The sequence below is a fragment of the Nelusetta ayraudi genome, unplaced genomic scaffold (genome assembly GCF_046127955.1).
Source record: "Nelusetta ayraudi isolate G7.1 ecotype Tasmania unplaced genomic scaffold, CSIRO-AGI_Nayr_v1 ptg000042l, whole genome shotgun sequence".
NCBI lineage: Eukaryota > Metazoa > Chordata > Actinopteri > Tetraodontiformes > Monacanthidae > Nelusetta > Nelusetta ayraudi.
Genome location: NW_027466092.1, coordinates 5263626 through 5281727, shown reverse-complemented (window position 1 = coordinate 5281727; position 18102 = coordinate 5263626). Strand labels below are relative to the sequence as shown.

Sequence of the window (18102 nt, the reverse complement as noted above, 5' to 3'; positions counted from 1 at the left end):
TATTACGACTTGGTGAAATATACTTTGATCCCGGTGAAATGATCGCTGCCATGGATTTGGTTGCAGTGAAGCAGTAACACTTCTCTTCACTTCTCAAAAATGAGGGTCAAGGAGACGTCGGGCAGCACCAGTATGAATCTTGCTGCTGTTTTGCCAGCAGATACACAAGAAATATGGCTGTTGAGTTTGTGTCTACCAGAAACGCTCGAGAGCGGCCACTGATCATCGCTTGTTATCATTCTGTGTTGGAAATGAGTCACTGTGGGAGTGATGATTCGCGGCACGTCTTGGTTATTTAAATACAGATGGAGGGAATTATGCACAGACACAATTACCTGCTGCCGCGATGCTCCGTGCGGCTGTGATTTGTTCAGGGGATATTGCAGCCCCTGCATCGTTGGGATAATCTCATAATTTAACTAAGGAGAACTGGGGACAAACATGTTTGAAGGTTTGGCACAGCGGCTAATGCTGTTTTCTTGCTGTTTCCAGGAAACTCTCAGACGGAGAAGCGGCATGTCACGAGCTCGCTGATTTGGAAGCTGCTGGATGACTTGTCAGGGCCTTTTGGTCAAGAATCTGCTTGGTTTTTGTTTGCCTCAAGGCTTATGAAAAAACTACCATAAGAAATTCTTGGAAACTTAGACAAAGAATTAGTCACAATGTTACCACGTGGAACTTCCTAAAATTTGAAGCAACAACAATCCACCCTCAACATTCAATGCAGCTCCTGTTAGCGGCTTCAGACCACCAGGTTTGGTACATAGTGTCCTTTGTGTGCTTTATAATAAAACTGATGTTTCGACCCTCATCGTGCATTAACTTTATGCCCTTCCTGATGGGACGTTTGTTCTTGACGTCACCGTCAATGTGAACTTGTCCTCAGTCATCATCATAATCACCATCATCGTCAACTTATAGAGGCTGATGATGATGAGGAACAGTTCAGGACTTGCAGCACCTTAATCTCATCAGCAGTGCGTGACTGGCCAAGAGTGAAGGTTTTGCTGAGTTCCAGCCTGGATCCCATTGACCTTCCTGCCTTATCAAGTTTTTCCTCGCCGGAGTCACTTGACTGACACTCGCAGCATCCCAGTGGAGCCTTCTTCACAAGTTAAGAGATGGCTTTATTATGACAAACACAGTCCGAATAAATTGAGAAATGGTTTTAACCAGTTTGGCCGAACGCCAGGTGACTGTTGAGGCAAAAGAAAAGAGAGATTTTTGTTAACTCTAAAAAACATGTGTATAGAGCAAAAAATCCAAACAGATTGCACCGTTCTCAGCAGTCATTAGACATTTATTTTAAAAAAACAAAAAAAAACACAAGGAACAGAGAGGCTTGACATGCTACTGACACACATGTTTTCTTACCGCAGCAGGAAGGTTGTTGGTTGGGTGATCACACGGAACGGACAGACGCTTCCGCCCTCTGCTGAGGCTTCACTTATGAGACCAAGGTGACCCACTAGTTGTCGGTTAAATGGCACTTGTACGTAAGCAGGTCACATTTTGTATTTTTTTATGCCAAAGAAAAAAAAAAGATGAGTAAATCTTACCAAGTGTATTTATGTCACTAAATTGGCTCAATGGACATGGAGGTCGGGAAAAGGATGTGGAGATGTTGGCTTTGGATCAAGATTGAAGATCCTTATCTCCACTTGAAGTGATCTTCAAGAACAACTGCTAGAATGAATTGAACTTGTGCCCTGTGAATTATGAGTAATGTTGGCACCCTCTTTTACTCAAAGTAAAAAAAACAAACAAAAACAGCTGTGAGCGATGAAAACCGACGGTATCTTTGGCACTGCTGCGTGGGAGAAATGTCAGAATCCTTTCATTGAAAACTGTATGTGGTTGAAGTGAAGAGAATTGCAGCATGAACAATAGTTGCCTAAAAAACCCTCAGAGTGGTGAAAACTTATTTTAAATGAATACATTTTTGTTTTTTATTTCGTTCAGTCGTATTCACCATTTGTCCATGTAACACATCAGGCAAATTGAATTATTTTGTGTCTTTTGTTTGACCCCCGACACATACACCCAATGGATTATGTGACACTAAGTGCTTCAGTTTATTCGTCCAGTGTGGTGGGTGGAAGAGGAAGTGGTTCGATTGAGGTGTCTCATTTATTCTCACTAAGGATTTTCCGTTAGCGCTAAATTGGCTCTCAAGTGTATTTCTAAGAAGTCTGATGGTTTTGGCACATGCTTTTACTTTCAGCTAACAACCCTGAGGTGTCATAGGGAATGGGAATTAATCCTTAATCGCATGCATTTTAATACTCCTGTGTGGTTGATCCAGGGCCGGTTTCTGTCTCTGTAATGTTCAGTGGAGAGGAAGAGGAAGTTTTTCTTCTCCAGTGCAATTGTCCAGCGTGCAATTTGTGCAACTTTTGGTTAAAAAAAAAAAATGAGTAAACATAGTTGGACAAGGCTATGACAATTTTAGTAAGAACACCAATGAAAATTTTGTCTGCATTATTTTATTCATCTCTTTGACGTGTTTCAACTGAGGTAAAAATAAAACACAGTACTTGAAATGATCCATGTTTCATCTTCGGCATATAGGCACGACAGCACAACACTTAGCACCATGTACATCTGCTGTGGAGCATAATTCGTAAACATGCTTCTTGTAAACTGAAAGCATGTTGGCAGCCCCAGGCAACCTGCCTGAACCCAGACAAACAAACAAACAAAAAACAGTGTAAAGGCAAGTTGAATATAACTACTATTTATGATTCATGTGATAATTTTAGAATAAAACGCTTTTCTGTGTTTTCTTTTTGTTAACCTTTAAAAAATATTAAAATACATGAATTTTGTTGCTAAGATATGCACATTTTTTTTTTTAAAGTGATAGAATAAAATGCATGCATATGCAATGTGTAACAAAACATATACTTCTGCGGTTAAAAGAAAAAAAGATAAAGCGTGCAACATTTTGATGTTTAAAAAAATAATTAATTTTTTGTTTATCTAGTCATGCTAAAGTTGTTAATTTTAATCAAATGTAAAACAATATATTATCTTGTTAGTATTGCTCATATTTTGTTTTCTTATTTTAACAAAATCATATTTATATAGTTTTTTTTTTTGTCTAAACATCTGATTGTGCCCCCCCCGATTCCGTTCGTTACTTTGAACGTTCAACCTTTGAGTACATGCATCTGTATGTCTCATGTCTGTGTCGAAGGTGCATTGTCTTCTTCTTAGTTGTTCACTGCGCCTCTTAATGTAAACCGAGGAGTTAACGGTAAAAAGAGCACCCATGTGTGGCCACAGTGGCTCATCAAAAAGTAAAGGTTGTACCCGTGCGTGTGTTCTCTTTTGTTTTTTTCAAAGACACGCTGGCTCATAATCCACATGTGCCCGCGGTGACTGCTGAAAGCTGCCGACTGTTTACACGAGCGTGGCGCGTGTTGAGAAACGGCGTGTTCCGCCGACTGACTCGGGTGCAACGCAGTTCAACCGTCGCTTAAAACAAAACAAAACAAAAAATTATCTAAACACACTCGCTCTCAGTGGAAGACAGAATAACAAAGACTCTCCCCTCTCCTTGGCTGCGTTGGTGAAACTGGGTTGTGGAAAGTGGTTCGCTTCGGTCTCGGCGCGCCACCCTGTGGCCAAAAAAAAGGTGACCGTCCTCTCCCGACGGAGGTCACCGAGAGATTGCTGAATGAACGCCCGCCTTCCCCTCTCGCTGTGCTGTATTGCATTTAGGTGTGAAATTCAAACTTGTTGACCCGGCGATGCCGTGGGCGACTCCCCCCACGCCTGGACGCCTCCGGGTGTCGGGCGCTCATGTCGAGGCTCCTTGCGGCGGTCAGGCGTCCGCCCAGCCCGCACCCAGCCCGCACCCCCCCCCACCGTCACTGCCTCTTGCTGTCCAGGATGGCCCTCCAGTCGTCCGACCAGGACTGCAGCCGCCTCTGGGGCGGCCTGGTGGCGACGTGCTTGTTGTGGCAGGCGGTGAACAGGATGTGCTCCCATGCAGGATTGGGCTCCACGCCTGATTGGGCGAAGGCACAATAGGCGTTACGCAAGTGACGACCACGCACATGTCACAGTATGGGACGACGGAGGCGCCGCTTAAGACGCCGCGGACTAATAATGCGGCGCTCGCCGCGGCAGCTGTTGGAGGGATGCAAATGAGGGAGAGAGCGTGCCGAAGATGTAATTACACCCACATGGCGTTACACAAACAAGAGTTACGCAATTCTGTTTCGAACGCAGCACTTTTCCCTCCCGTTCTCCTTTGATTAGTCGCCGGGCTGCCCTTTATTCAAATGCCGCTAATGGCCTCCCCTCGCCGCACCTCACGCGTGTTATGTAAGTACATTTGTGTCAGCGGCGACCTGTAGCTCAGCAGGTATGCGTCAGTGAGGTGTTGGCGAACTTTGGCTTGCTTTCAGTCCCCCCCCCCCCCGAACCGTAAATGGCAGACTTGATTCATGTCATCTGACAAAGTCAAAGTCGTTTTCTCCCACTTAAAAAGTGAACACAGCAAAGAAGGGAGGGTTGCTCCTCTTAAAGAGCACTTAAGATGGAATTATTGGTCTTTGAAGAGCCCACATTCAACCCATTTTCACACCTTTACTTTACGGCTTGAGCTACATTGTAGCCTGATCTCTGACCCAAAAGACTCTATAGATCCACACAAAACGGCCTCGCTATCAAAACTCTCTGCCAAAACTGATGTTGTGTTACACCTGTCATGTATCTTGGAAGGGGACAGATACAAAGTGGAACCAACATCTGTCTTGTTACTAACCCGAAACAGATGTCACCGCCCTTTGTGACATCACAACGGCCTGATTTCTAGATCAGTGCGCCGTAGGCAATGTACATGACCTTTCTTTACCATGGGGAGCTCACTGACAGGCTGAAGACACATTGTTGTTTGTTAATGTTGGTCCACGAAAAAAGAAGCATATGTTGCATTCGGTTTGGCTTTCTGCCAAAACTAATGCTTTGTTATTATACCACTGGTATATTTGGAAGGGGACATAAACGATTGAGAGACGCACTATAACACTACTGGCCCATTGGCTCTCTCAATCAGAGCGTCAGCCACTTCCTTTGACTTCCTTTCAGATATAAAATCAGGGCACAAGGTTTCCTAATGACGAAGGCTTTATGGCAGCAGGCGCCTCCAGGTCCTTTACCTTGAATGTCAGGCTTGTCATCGATGAGGAAATCTCCAGCGATTAAGGTCTTGTCCCGGGTCAGGATGACCTTCTCCAGAAAGTCATGACCAAAGTGTTTCTCTACCCATGCATACTGGACACACACACACACACACACACACACACACACACACACACACACACACACACACACACACACACACACACACACACACAAACAGAGATGAGTTCATCGTAGATTTTTCCTTATGATAAATGTTCTGGGTTATCCGTGATTATTTAAGATTTTGGATGGTTTAGGATACGCAGAAATAAGCCTTGGCTTGGGCTTCAGCCGACTCCTTTTTTGGTCACATATCGTGATTTTCTATGCTAAGCCTCTCCTTTTTATTTCTGCTTTGTTGTAACCAAAATAAAGTAATTTGTTCATTCTTTCGTTCAAGAAAGCTTGTAATAACTGAACAAAGGTGGAAGTAGTCGAAGAGGAGCAGTTTACCTTCTCGTACGGACAGTGTTTGTACTGTTTTATCGGGCTGGTGCAAATAAAGACATCTGTACTGAGGAGAGAGGAAACAGGTTCAGTATGGAACAAAGACAAAACATTCCTGTATGGGGGGGTTGGGTGGTAAACTGGCTTCAAGGACAGATTCAAAACGAAAGTGAAACTACAACAGATCACATGACTGACTTCCCAGAATAACCGCCCTTACGCCCCTAAAGAAATGCAGTCAGTTCCTTTAAGGCAAAAATGTATATATGACTCCGTTCCATGCCAGGGATGGGTAGTTTACCACATCGTTCCGCTGTTTTGTATTTCATATGAGTTTTTAGATTTAGAGATTTAGTTTTTAGAGGGAAAAAGGAATTGGCCATCAGTGCACCTTTCAGGTTGACTGAGACCTACTTAGACAGTTACAACATTCTTTTGCCTAAAGTACAGAGTCTATGGACAAACACTTGCCTAAACTACTTATTGTGTGATAGATATTCAGACTGACGTTGAGAGGTTTCAACTGTATCTATTAATATCTAATGTTTTTATGATCCGTTTGTCTCACATTTAGATCTGGGCACAGGTGAAGCTGCCTCTGCAAAAACAGCCAGTCAAGACACAAGAACTCCGCAGATAAGATGCTTTGAGCATTCAAGCGTATGTTCTCTTGTCAGTGATAAGTATAATAACGTCATGTTATTATACAAATGACAAACATCGACTCATAGACTGTTATTCCATATATGTTCTTTCTGAATTGACTGTGAAATTCTCAGAAATGCTGAATATTAATCTTCAGTTATTCCAAAGTGGTATTTCTCAGATGATGACTGCAACTGTGATAATATTGCTGTTGTTAGACTTTTAAAGGTCCAGTGTGGAAAATTTTCAAGGAAGCCCAGTATTTAAGGAAGCTCGCCTGATAGCGCGTTTTGTATTTAGGGCACTGTCAGGTGAGCTTCCTTAAGAAATGGTGGTGATAGATGGCAGCTAACAAGGAGCAAGACTGTTATTGCTCGATGTATGTTCTTACTTTCATTGTACTGCGAGGATACACTTTAATTAATGCATTGTATATGGGCAGCATGTTAACTTTTACCAATACAAAAATTACAAACGAATCTGTGAAGTCAAGACCTACTTATCCATCGTTGCCATCTCCTTGACTGCCTCCACTCCACCTGGCAGTGGCTCCAAATCTATGAAGAAGTTCTTTGACTCCCAGATAGTCATGGCTTTCTCCTGCAATTCAAAAGCAACAACAGATCAGAGATGACTCGATATCAGTGTACACTGATGAGGCGCACGTTTGTCAGTGCAACTGGTCCTCGTGTGAAATTAGAAGGCATTCACGCACGACTGATCGACACGACACAGTTACATGCATGCTATATGAGACATAGGGAAAAACAATGTTGACCCATTTTCAGATCTTGTAGAAGTGGATTTTGCATACTATATCGGATCTCTAAATCTGTTACTTACTTAACTAATCTGGAAAGCTGCAGCTTATCTGGAATATTTGAATAAGATTTACAATAGGGGTTAGGAAAAGAACAACCCTTGGACCTTTGTGTGGTACTCAACTAGACGTTCAAACATGGCTTACTGGACAAGTCGTATCTTTAGAAGTGAAAAAATAAATAAATAAATAACAGTTGGAATTTCAATACCAAAAGTTGTTCCAGCTAGGGAACATTAGTCAGATCTTCTTCTCTGTGCTGTTTGTTTGAGTGAGCTGACCATGTGTATTTATCTACATGAGGGAAGTCCCTCACCGGAACGTCTAAAGAACCCTTTTTTAGTGTCCTCAAAGCAAATAACTAATTTAACAGAAGTTGTTCATCTTTAAGTAACCATCAGATCTCAACTGCAGGTGTTTTTCCTGCTTTTTTTTTTTTGGGGGGGGGGGGGGGGTATGATTTAGTTCACACGGAACCTTTTTTTTGGGGGGGGGGTGTCAGCATAATGAGGGGATGCCTTGACTCTCCAGGTATCAGTTATAGTGATGAAGATGCGTTCACTTACACACAGGTCACTCCTCAGTTGGCCATACTGTGCAGACACCCAGAACCCTTTCCTGTCCTCCAGGGAGATGTAGGGGTCGTTAGGGTACCTGGCCCGGTACTTCTTCAGGAAGCCCCCCTCGAAGTCCGCCAGCACCCCGTCCACGTCAACCAGGACCCGAAGCCTCTTACCGGAAGCAGAAGACATATTCGCCGAAATCCTGTGAAGCGGATCAAGCAAAGCTGTCCCTCCTCGCAGTAGGCGTGCTGCATTCGAAAGAAGCATCGTTGGCTCTCGCTGTCGAAAAACGACACTTTCTCTTAAAGACAAACGACCGAACACCGAGTTCGCATCGGGGAGTCGAGAACTTCTCCGAACAAGTCGCAAACTTCGAGATCGGCGATGTGTACGGTGGTCGGCGTCAGCTACGTTGTCACTTTTCTTCCCTTGGAATTACACTGTCAGCTTAATGTTACACATTCTTTGCGTCTCTCAGTTGGCCAGCTGCGGGAGCTATCTTTAGCGTTAGCACAGCGGCGGCCAGGTCAAATGGGACGCCACACCAGTCACAGTGCACATGGAACTGTTTGCACGGCTTGGACACTGTGCATTAACCCATAGACAGGCACAGGGACACTCAACATGTGCATAGGAGGCAGCTGGAGGATGCAGAACATGCCATCGTATTCAGGCTCTGCAGTTGTAAAGGGCAACGCGAACAAATTCTTCTGCAAATCAGCTCGCAGCGAAGATAGTCTATGGGGAACAGATGCTCACTCCTCAGGTGCTGTTTTGGTTGTTTGTGTTTGTCTCATTTGCAATTGTTGATGAGTTTGTGCAGTAAAGGGATCCCTCGTTGAGAAGTGCACTGACAAATTTAGGTTATATCTTCATGGTTTGTATTTTTTTTTTATGTAAAAATGTTTTTTTTTTTTACTCAAACAATTTCCACATTTTTACTAAGATAAACAGTTACATTATGATAGTTATTTGTTGTTGTTTTTTTGATTACACCACAAGTGAATATCTAACAGTACACATACACTGCCAGCACAACAGTGAAACAACTCGTCAAATATAACTCAAATAACTTACACATCAAAGTTAGGAAATGCTTTGAAGTAGGATTTTAAGAATAGAATAGCATGCAGTATGAGACATTGTGTCACACAAATGCATAAAAATTCCACAATGATACGCATTGAATGAAATCTTTAAAATAATCAAAGGGACACGTTTACAGCTCATGGTGCTATTGAAGCGCACCAAAATTGGGACATGGTTAAATGGATTATGGACTTATCTTTTCAGTACCCAACTATACGTACTGTAAGGTGCGCATTTGTGTGGTCTGAACTAATTACAATTTAGTAGATTATATGTTTGTATTTGTGATCTTAGACATTGAAAACACAACCAGACAGGAGCGTCTGCATCATAACGTATCTTTGTAGGAAACCCGGTCAACAGGACGTCAGTTCCTGTAATTCGAAGTTTTCCGAAGTGAGTTTGGCGTGTCGATGAAAAACACATAACTTACGTGTTATCAATCATAGTGCAAGCATAATACATCATAGTCGTATGTTAAGAATAAGTACGATTGTATAACCTTCACGTGGAAACAACGCACCAAAAAAAGTGTAGCAAATATTGCTACTGTCACTTTAAGAATTCGTCGGTCCACCCGAAAACGCGTTGCAGTCTGTTCTGGTTACATTTTCTCGCGATAGTTTTGTGTCAGTGGCGGCTGTGTGGCCCCCTGTCTCAGTCCGGACGGAGTTGTTTCTGGCGTTTGAATGAAAAACAGTGAAAATTACCTCCACTTTGGACCCAGGAAATAATGGCTTCAGCCTTGGAGCAGTTCGTGAACAATGTGCGGCAGCTCTCCGCTCAAGGTACAGTTGCCGAAGTCATTAGAGTGGCAAGTCTTAGCCAGTTAGCTAGCTTATGCTACCCAATGCCTTGCCGATAGCTAGACAGTTCAACTGGCCAGAGCCCTCTTTTTTGCTTTATCATGTAAACACACATCAAATGATTGCTTTCTGGGACTGCGGGAGTTCTGTAAAGTGCCGGCAAACGTTGCGTTGGCGCTCTGGAATCTCTGTGATAATCGCGGGCCATGTAGCTAACCACAAAGCATGTCTAAATCACACTTTTTGTTTTTGATCTAGAAAATATTTTCGGGGGATTGCCTACCGGTAGTCCCGCCCTGGTCGAACGCCATTGGTCAGTGGTCTGAAATGGCAAATGTAATTGGGTTAAAGGCACCTGTCAATCCCGGTGGCATTGCCTCTGTTGCAAGGCCTTGACAGGACACTTGACCGGCCGATTTCGGAACATTCTCTGAAACAGCACGGTAGCCGTAAATACATTTGCGAGTTACTTTAGTCCCCGCATATAAAATGAGCGACCTTTGGTCTGTGCAGAATTTTATTGTAATTTATGTACATGATTACTTAAGGATAAACGATTAAGTCCATCTCTGGTTACACATTGTTGGGAATCTCATAAAATCTAACTCAGTTTCAAAACAACTAGATTTTATCACTTCGAAAATGTGTTGTATGCATTTTGTAAGGTGTTTATTAAGTATTTATGCTGCCGCGATGCCATGAAGGCTGCGTGGATAAATCAATTTACTGTGTCCTCTGCTTATTTACACCCTGACCCCCCTCCCCCCAGGCCAGATGACTCAGCTGTGTGAGTTGATCAACAAGAGTGGAGAGCTGTTGGCCAAAAACCTGTCCCACCTGGACACAGTACTGGGGGCCTTGGACATCCAGGAGCACTCCCTGGGCGTCCTGGCTGTGCTGTAAGTAGTAAACACCGCCCAAATCCCTCTAAAGTCTGCTCAGAACTTTCCCTTGATCTCCAGTCGCTTTTCTTCCAGTTTTGATTCTTTTGCCTTTCACCTCGCCTGATTTGTCTGGAAATGTCGCAATAAGATTCCTTATTATAGGGCTTAAATTACTCGTTGCTGTGGACACAAGGATGGGAAATAATTGTGACTGAATGGAGACACTATGATGCACACCGCTTTGATTGCGACTTAGTTTGTAGTTAGCAAACTTGTGAAATTCTACGAGTTTTCAGCATTTTGTATTCATGTTAAACGGAACGAGTTCTGTTTCCCTGAACACTGTCCTACTAGATTACTAGATTCAGTGTGTAGTGTTCAGCAGCGTTAGGCAGTTTCAGAATTACCTGTTGCGCTCACATCCAGTAATTTTGTGTAACACAATTGATGGAAAATTATTCCTCTTTCTATATAAATAACCAATGCCTTCCCTGCATGAAAAATGAAACCCTTAAAAAGCCAAATGTATTTGTAAAAAAGACAGAAATATTTTTTTTTATATCAAAATCAAAGGTTGCAAGTTGAATTCTTTTTAATATATGAAGCTGTACGTTCTCATTTAAATCCAACATGTCAAATGTTGTTGTTTTTTTTAAATGTTTTTTATGTTGCATAAAAGTCTCCTGATTGTCTGAACTCGACTCTTCCTCCCTGGTAGATTTGTGAAGTTCTCCATGCCAAACGCCCCCGACTTTGAGACACTCTTCTCCCAAGTCCAGCTCTTCATTAGTACCTGCAATGGGGAACACATTAGATATGCAACAGACACTTGTAAGTCCAACTCACGCGGTCTCACTTTCTCTATGTGAACAGTCTGTTCATAATTCTTCCGTTTGTCTGCATGATTCCCACACCTCACATTGTCTTTATTATTTTTTAATCGCCGATTTTCGAAATTAGAAAGCGCCCTCGGTGAAATGCATTTGTTTGAAATAAACGGCACAGTCATGCTGTGATAATGTGGTGTGTGTAAAGGACGCTAAACACTCGCCACATTAACACGGGAAGTGACATTGATCGCTGCCTTATCTTCATTTACAACTGCTACGGCACAACAAACCCTCGCTAAAACGACCGCGTCAATTAAAATACTGCACCGGTGCCACAGGAGGCAGCGCTGATCTGCAAAGGTGTCCGGGCAGAATGTTTGTTCATTTGTCAATGAACGCCAGGGTCTAGAACAGCACAGCACACCGCTGTGTTTGCCATCATTTCCTTTGATGCATTTCTTCCCTTTCCATTGGATGCTAGAGGCACCATTACACCACACATCTGCTTGCTTTTCCATAAAGAACTGAAACCACTGCTTTCCCTCCCACTCTTCTTTATTCCTCTCTGTCCTCATGCAGTTGCTGGTCTATGCCACCAGTTGACAAACGCCCTTGTAGAACGGAAACAGGTAAGATTGCTGTTTTGTTTAAGTCAAGAGTCAGCCGTCACACATTATATTTAGAGAGCAGGTCAACGTGCGCCCGATGCATTGCTTTTATATGTGCACCGAATTTTTCTTTTTTTCCTTTTTTTTCTTTTTCAAGAGCATTGTGTGTCAAGTGAATTCAAACGATTTTAAATATCTGCAAATGATCTTGAATAGAAATCTACTGTGAATGTAGGCATTGGCTGGTGCCTTTCATGTTCCACTGCAAAACATCAGCAGCCTGTGGATCCGCCAGTCACAGCCTTTGCAGCAACTCGCAGCACTCTTAGTCAGAATGAAACACCGTGAGACAAACACATCAGATCCATTTGCAGCATTCTGAAAATGAGGAGTCCATCACCACTGACAGCCGTCATTATAACTATGATGTGAATGTTGAAAAGCAGTGTGCGCACAGCACTTGTGCCTGAGTGAGTTGCTAAAACCGTTTAAAAAGCTCTCTTTGCAACGGCAATGAATTTGTTCACTTTATTCGACCTGCGTGCGTGCGTGAGTCATCCCACTCATTTTCACTTCAGTCACTTTCACTATCCAACTGTAACATGTTTCCTTTTTTCCCTCCTCTTCATCTAAATATTTTAAAACATTTCAGAGCAAGACGCAGGCCAGGCCGTCCTGGCTTGCGCTGCGTTTGCGCGCCTCAGAAGGGCTGCGCGTCTTTAACGTTTCCTCTCCCTCTTCCTCCTCTTCCAGCCTTTGAGAGGTGTCGTCATCCTTAAACAGGCAATAGACAAAATGCAGATGAACACAAACCAACTTACCTCAGTTCATGCAGACCTGTGTCAGGTGAGTCACCTGAAGTCTGCTGCATCGTTGCCACGGCAACGGAGGATTTTGCTTGTCCAATGCATTTAATTTAATGTTTTGTTGTCCCGACCCAGAAGTCCCGTTGTCGCCTGGATGTTTTTGTTTTTCTCCTTTGAAATTCATCCTTGTTCAATATGCCTTTCTAATGGGTTGCATTCAATAATTCACACGCGGGCTTAGTCTCGACACAGCTCCTCTTTAGTTTGACGAACATGTAACAGAACAACAACAACAACAACGTGCTCATCCTCCCTGCGCTTTTGTCTCGCTGCAGCTGTGCTTGCTAGCAAAGTGCTTCAAGCCCGTGCTGCCCTTCCTGGAGCTGGATATGATGGACATCTGTAAGGAGAACGGAGCTTACGACGCAAAGCACTTTTTATGTTATTACTACTATGGTGGTATGATCTACACGGGCCTCAAAAACTTTGAAAGAGCACTGTATTTTTACGAGCAGGTAATTGAAAGAGAGCCGCGACCTCACGGGCAAAGTTTTAATCCAGACGGACTCGGTTGCAACCGTGAATTCACCTTGTGGCTCTCGTTCCCTCTCATCACTAGGCAATAACCACTCCAGCCATGGCAGTGAGCCACATCATGTTGGAAGCCTACAAGAAATACATCCTGGTGTCACTCATTCTCCACGGCAAAGTGCAGCCGCTGCCCAAATACACCTCACAGATAGTAGGAAGATTCATCAAGGTAAGCACAGGGTGTGTGTGTGTGTGTGTGTGTGTGTGTGTGTGTGTGTGTGTGTGTGTGTGTGTGTGTGTGTGTGTGTGTGTGTGTGTGTGTGTGTGTGTGTGTGTGTGTGTGTGTGGCAGATGTTCGCGGCCCTCAGGACTTTAGGTGATAACCAGAGTTTTTTCTTTTCTGAAATGTTGCTACTTAAACATAAACCCCAGACTGAACAGTATTCATTAAAAATAGCAACATCAAGTATCGCAATACTATTAACATCTGCTGTGATTGACATTGAGATGACAGCATTGACATCCTTGCATTAGCATTTAACTGTGCCAGTAGAAGTTAGTTGGCATCCTCTGTATTATAACTGGTAGAGAACCAGAAACATATTTTAAAATGTAACATTTTTCATTTTTTAGTTGACTAAGATCAACATGCAGAATGAAACTTATGAGACTGAGAGCAGCGTTGTAACTGATGCAGCACTGCAGTGTCTGGGATGACCTTTGTCCTGAATACAAGATACACTGAAACAAAACATTGACTCGCTGGGTACATTTAAACACCTTGTTACTTGGAAATTTGTATCCAAGCCACAAAAACAGTTGTCTTTCTAATAGTAATGTGCCTGCATCTATTGTTACTGTTACTGCTTCACACAGCATCAGTGCATATCAGGTTTTGTCTGTTGGAGAGCAGAATGAAGCGGCTGAAAGTTGCCCTTTCCAGCCATCCAAACAATTAACAAGGTTTGTTTAATCAGTTTGACCTGTACAGGCCTCACAAACATAAAGTTATTTTCCCACTTGGCCTGAAGAGGCTGTTTTTGAGGTTCTGTCACCTTGATGGCATCAAAGGTATAATTCATCCACCCCATTCTTCTTTCCTCTGACACAGGGAGCCTACTGTATGTAAAGCCTGGTGCTGATGTTTGCAACCCTGGACCGAATAGTTAGTCTGTGTCTTTAGAGGTGTTGCAATGAAACTATGAACCCAAAGGCTCAGTTGAGTGCAGTAACACGGACAAAGCGAGCCCATCTAGAAATGCTGAAGTTGTCGTTTTCTTTATATATGCCACACAATTAATGCAAAAATACATGTTAAAAAGCTAAAAAAAAAAAAAAAAAAAAAAAAAAAAAAAAAAACGATTTTTTTTCATAATATGCAATTTCTAAACCAAGTTTTTCATCATGCTGCAAACATTTTGCCATTTTGTGTGTCTTTTACTTTGTCTAAAAGTATCTGTCCACTCTTTTCCCCCCCAAGGAGAATCATAAGTAACTTATTGAATTGTTTGCATTGTGAGCGCAGCGCAAAGCAGTTAAGATTTCTATTTTTATTACTCGCCCCCTCTCTTCTGTTCCGTAGCCCTTGAGCAACGCATACCATGAGTTAGCTCAGGTTTACACCACCAACAACCCCGCTGAGCTGCGCAGCGTGGTCAACAAACACAGCGAGACATTCACACGAGACAACAACACAGGGTTGGTCAAACAGTGCCTCTCCTCCCTGTACAAGAAGAACATCCAGAGGTTAACAAAGGTAGGTCTATATGTGTGTGGAAAACTGCAGGAAGACACTTAGGTAGACTAACTTTTAGCAAAGCATCTTTTGTGAAATCTCCATCTCCACTTTCTCCATTTTTTATTGCATTGCCTCATTTGTGTTAATATGCACAAGAATATGTTTAGAGTTCCAAAAGTAATATTATGACACTTGGAAACCCAGGTAAAACTGTAAATCACTGCAAATGTTATGTTACTAGTTCCATATTTTTATTCTGAATGCCGCAGCTGAACGATTCAGAAAAAGAACCTTTTTCAATTGAGTACAACACAAGGCTACTTACTGTAAATCACTGGGCGTATGTCTCACAATGAAAGGTCCTTTTGCATAATTGCCACACATGGAATGAACTTTATTTCAAGATCTTTTGGTCCTTTTCTGTTCCATTCACACCCGGCAGACTTTCCTGACACTGTCTTTGCAAGACATGGCGAGTCGAGTGCAGCTGTCAGGCCCGCAGGAAGCAGAGAAATACGTCTTGCACATGGTGAGTTGGTCCTGGAGATGACCACAAACTGCTGATTTTGATGACGGCGTACTAAAAGAAGTAATTCTTCATTGCATTCACACAATGTTAGAACTCCTTTATGACACAAGTCTTTTTGGGGTGGCGGGATTGTGCACAGATTGAGGATGGTGAGATCTACGCTAGCATTAACCAAAAGGATGGTATGGTCTGCTTCCATGACAACCCTGAAAAATACAACAATCCTGCAATGCTCCACAAAATCGATCAAGAGGTGAGCAAAAGTGGCTTCTCAGTTTTAATGAGCATTTATAAGCCGCTAATAAAGCACATATGAACTTGGAAGTTGGAAATCACTTTACACATGGCGTTTTCTTTCCCTTTGCAGATGTTGAAATGTATAGAGCTGGATGAAAAACTAAAGTCCATGGATCAAGAAATCACTGTAAACCCACAATTTGTGCAGAAGGTGAGGCAGCATGTCCGTGCCAAATGTGTAAATGGGATTTTTTTTTGTGTGTGTTATTTGGTCTGATGGATTGTTGTTTGTTTTGAATTATAGTGACAAATCACGTGCATGCAAGAAACACTTTAAACAATGTGGCAGAGTAAAGAACCAAACCATGAGCATTTAGTTCACCAGCAGCATTTTAACAGCTGAAGTATAGCATTAGCCAGTACAACATAGCTGTTTTATTGTCATACCAAGTGCAATACATGTCTTTTTTTGTCTTGAGTTCATTAGTGCAGTATTGAACTGTCAATGGTTGACTTTATTGGTCTCCAGAAAACAGCATATTTAGCCCTCTGTTTACAGCCTCCTGCAAAAAAAAAGCACCGTCCATGTTTTTGGAAGGTGTGGAAAGTAGAACCAGCAACTAACACCTGGCTACCTGTTGTCTTTAGCCTGGAAGAGAGAGGTGTCTGTGGATAGCAATGCTCAGTTTTGAGGGAGTTTGGAGACGCATTATTTACCTCTTGACAAAAATGTATGGCTATTACAACACAACAGCAGCTAATGTAAAGCTGAGGCTGAGGTAAAAATTCATTAGTGGGAAACTGCATTAAGCAGTGCATTTGAGACCATTGTTAATGTGTTTGTGGGCGCACTGGCTACATGTATTGATTTCATTGATTTTTATATGACAAAACCCATTCCATTGATAATAGATTTCATGAGTCATAAATAGTCCAGTCAAAACAACTAAGCCTGCAGCCAGCATCATCATTCGCCCATTTACAAAGTCATCATAACGGTGCAACGTGAGTAAATAGTATCATGGAAAATACACCATCAGCATATCACAGTAAGTTCCATGACCAGATATCACAATACCACAATGGCTTTACAAAGCCAACAGTACACAAGCAATCAAAAGACGTGCCAAGAGATACACTTGTGGTGAAAATACAAGTCAGTCGCATCATTTGTACGCCGTGGCCCAAATCCAGTGATTCATTCACACCAGAATCTTAAATAGTGGACAATTCATTTATCCAATCCCCAATTCAATGAGTTCTTTGACCCATGTCTGTCCTCAACTCAATAGTACATTTTAGTCTCATCAAGCCATGTTTTGTGTTTTTCGCTGAAAAGGCCATTGATGAGTAAGAAAAATGCTGTTGGAAATCAGCATTCCTTTCTTCATAATGATTTCACTCTCTTGTTTTTAGAGTATGGGATCGCAGGAGGACGATGTTGGAAGCAAAACGACAAGTTATTCCTGAGGGGCCTTGGATAGAAAGACGACGCTGCAGCCACCCAACCCGTTCTACCCCGGATGAGTTGGACTTTTGTTTTTTTTTTGTTTTTTTTAAGGAAAACAAACATTCTGTTGCATACGGACATTGTTCAAGGAAAAATCTAATTGTGTGGAATGATGATGAATTTGGTTATTCTTTATTCACTTTGTCTTAAGGATAACAAATGGTCCTTACAGAAAAGGAAAAAAAAAAAATTGAAATTTTGTCAGTGTTTTATTTATCAATGTTCAGGTTGGAGCACCACTGCTACATTAACAAAAAAAAACACAAAAATAAAAACTGGACTTAGTCGTTCCAAACTTATGTGTGAATAATCTCACAGTTTGTTTTGGTTCTGCTGCATGACGGCGGGAAAAAAGAGGGCATTACAAATGAGAACCATCTATGGCTGACGAGGAGTAAATCTGATACATCCACACTTGTAAAGACTGCAACAATCATTACCCTCGCACTCCTTTTTGTTTTTGTTTTGTTAGAATGTAGATATCACCATCGATGATTCTTTATCTGGACATGCCCTTGACTAAACTCGCCACAACGGGAAGAGTCGTTCAACAATCTGGTGCACTGTTTGTTGTTTTGTGTTCTTTTTTTTTTTTTCTTTTCTTTTTGTTTCGTTTTCTCTCACTTTCATTTCTTTTCTTTTTTTTCTTTTCTTTCTTTTTTTTTTTTTTGCTAGGCCAGATCCACTAGAGGTCGCCAGAGCACTGTGTAGATAACCGTTTTTGACAACTTGTCATTACAAGAGGTGAACATCAAACAGATGAGACCAAATTGTCATGTCATTTTGGGAGCTTAAGCTTTGCGATTGTGGGTCTGTTAATAATAAATTGTTTAAGAATATATACCCTGGGTTTGATGCATTTA

The 18102-nt window shown here is 42.2% G+C and overlaps 2 protein-coding genes across 3 annotated transcripts; one reads left to right on the top strand and one right to left on the bottom strand.

Annotated features, from left to right (window-relative positions):
- Positions 1-2470: 2470 nt before the first annotated feature.
- Positions 2471-8597, bottom strand: nt5m (5',3'-nucleotidase, mitochondrial). Its single transcript, XM_076033865.1, has 5 exons — positions 7675-8597; positions 6788-6888; positions 5650-5710; positions 5172-5286; positions 2471-4015 (listed from the first exon to the last, which is right to left on the bottom strand). Exons 1-5 carry the CDS (start codon positions 7936-7938, stop codon positions 3876-3878), a joined length of 681 nt encoding a protein of 226 aa, XP_075889980.1. The 5' UTR covers positions 7939-8597; the 3' UTR covers positions 2471-3875.
- Positions 8598-9013: 416 nt separating this feature from the next.
- cops3 (COP9 signalosome subunit 3) lies at positions 9014-18078 on the top strand. 2 transcript variants are annotated; one of them, XM_076033851.1, is made up of 12 exons: positions 9014-9156; positions 10336-10465; positions 11169-11281; positions 11860-11909; positions 12642-12734; positions 13030-13209; positions 13314-13454; positions 14808-14981; positions 15406-15492; positions 15632-15745; positions 15860-15940; positions 17146-18078. In XM_076033851.1, the coding sequence occupies exons 2-12, from the start codon at positions 10341-10343 to the stop codon at positions 17197-17199; spliced, it is 1212 nt and encodes a 403-aa protein (XP_075889966.1). In that variant the 5' UTR covers positions 9014-9156; positions 10336-10340; the 3' UTR covers positions 17200-18078. The 2 variants fall into 2 exon arrangements, with proteins under 2 accessions (XP_075889966.1, XP_075889965.1); XM_076033850.1 differs by lacking the exon at positions 9014-9156 and adding an exon at positions 9364-9548.
- Positions 18079-18102: the final 24 nt, after the last annotated feature.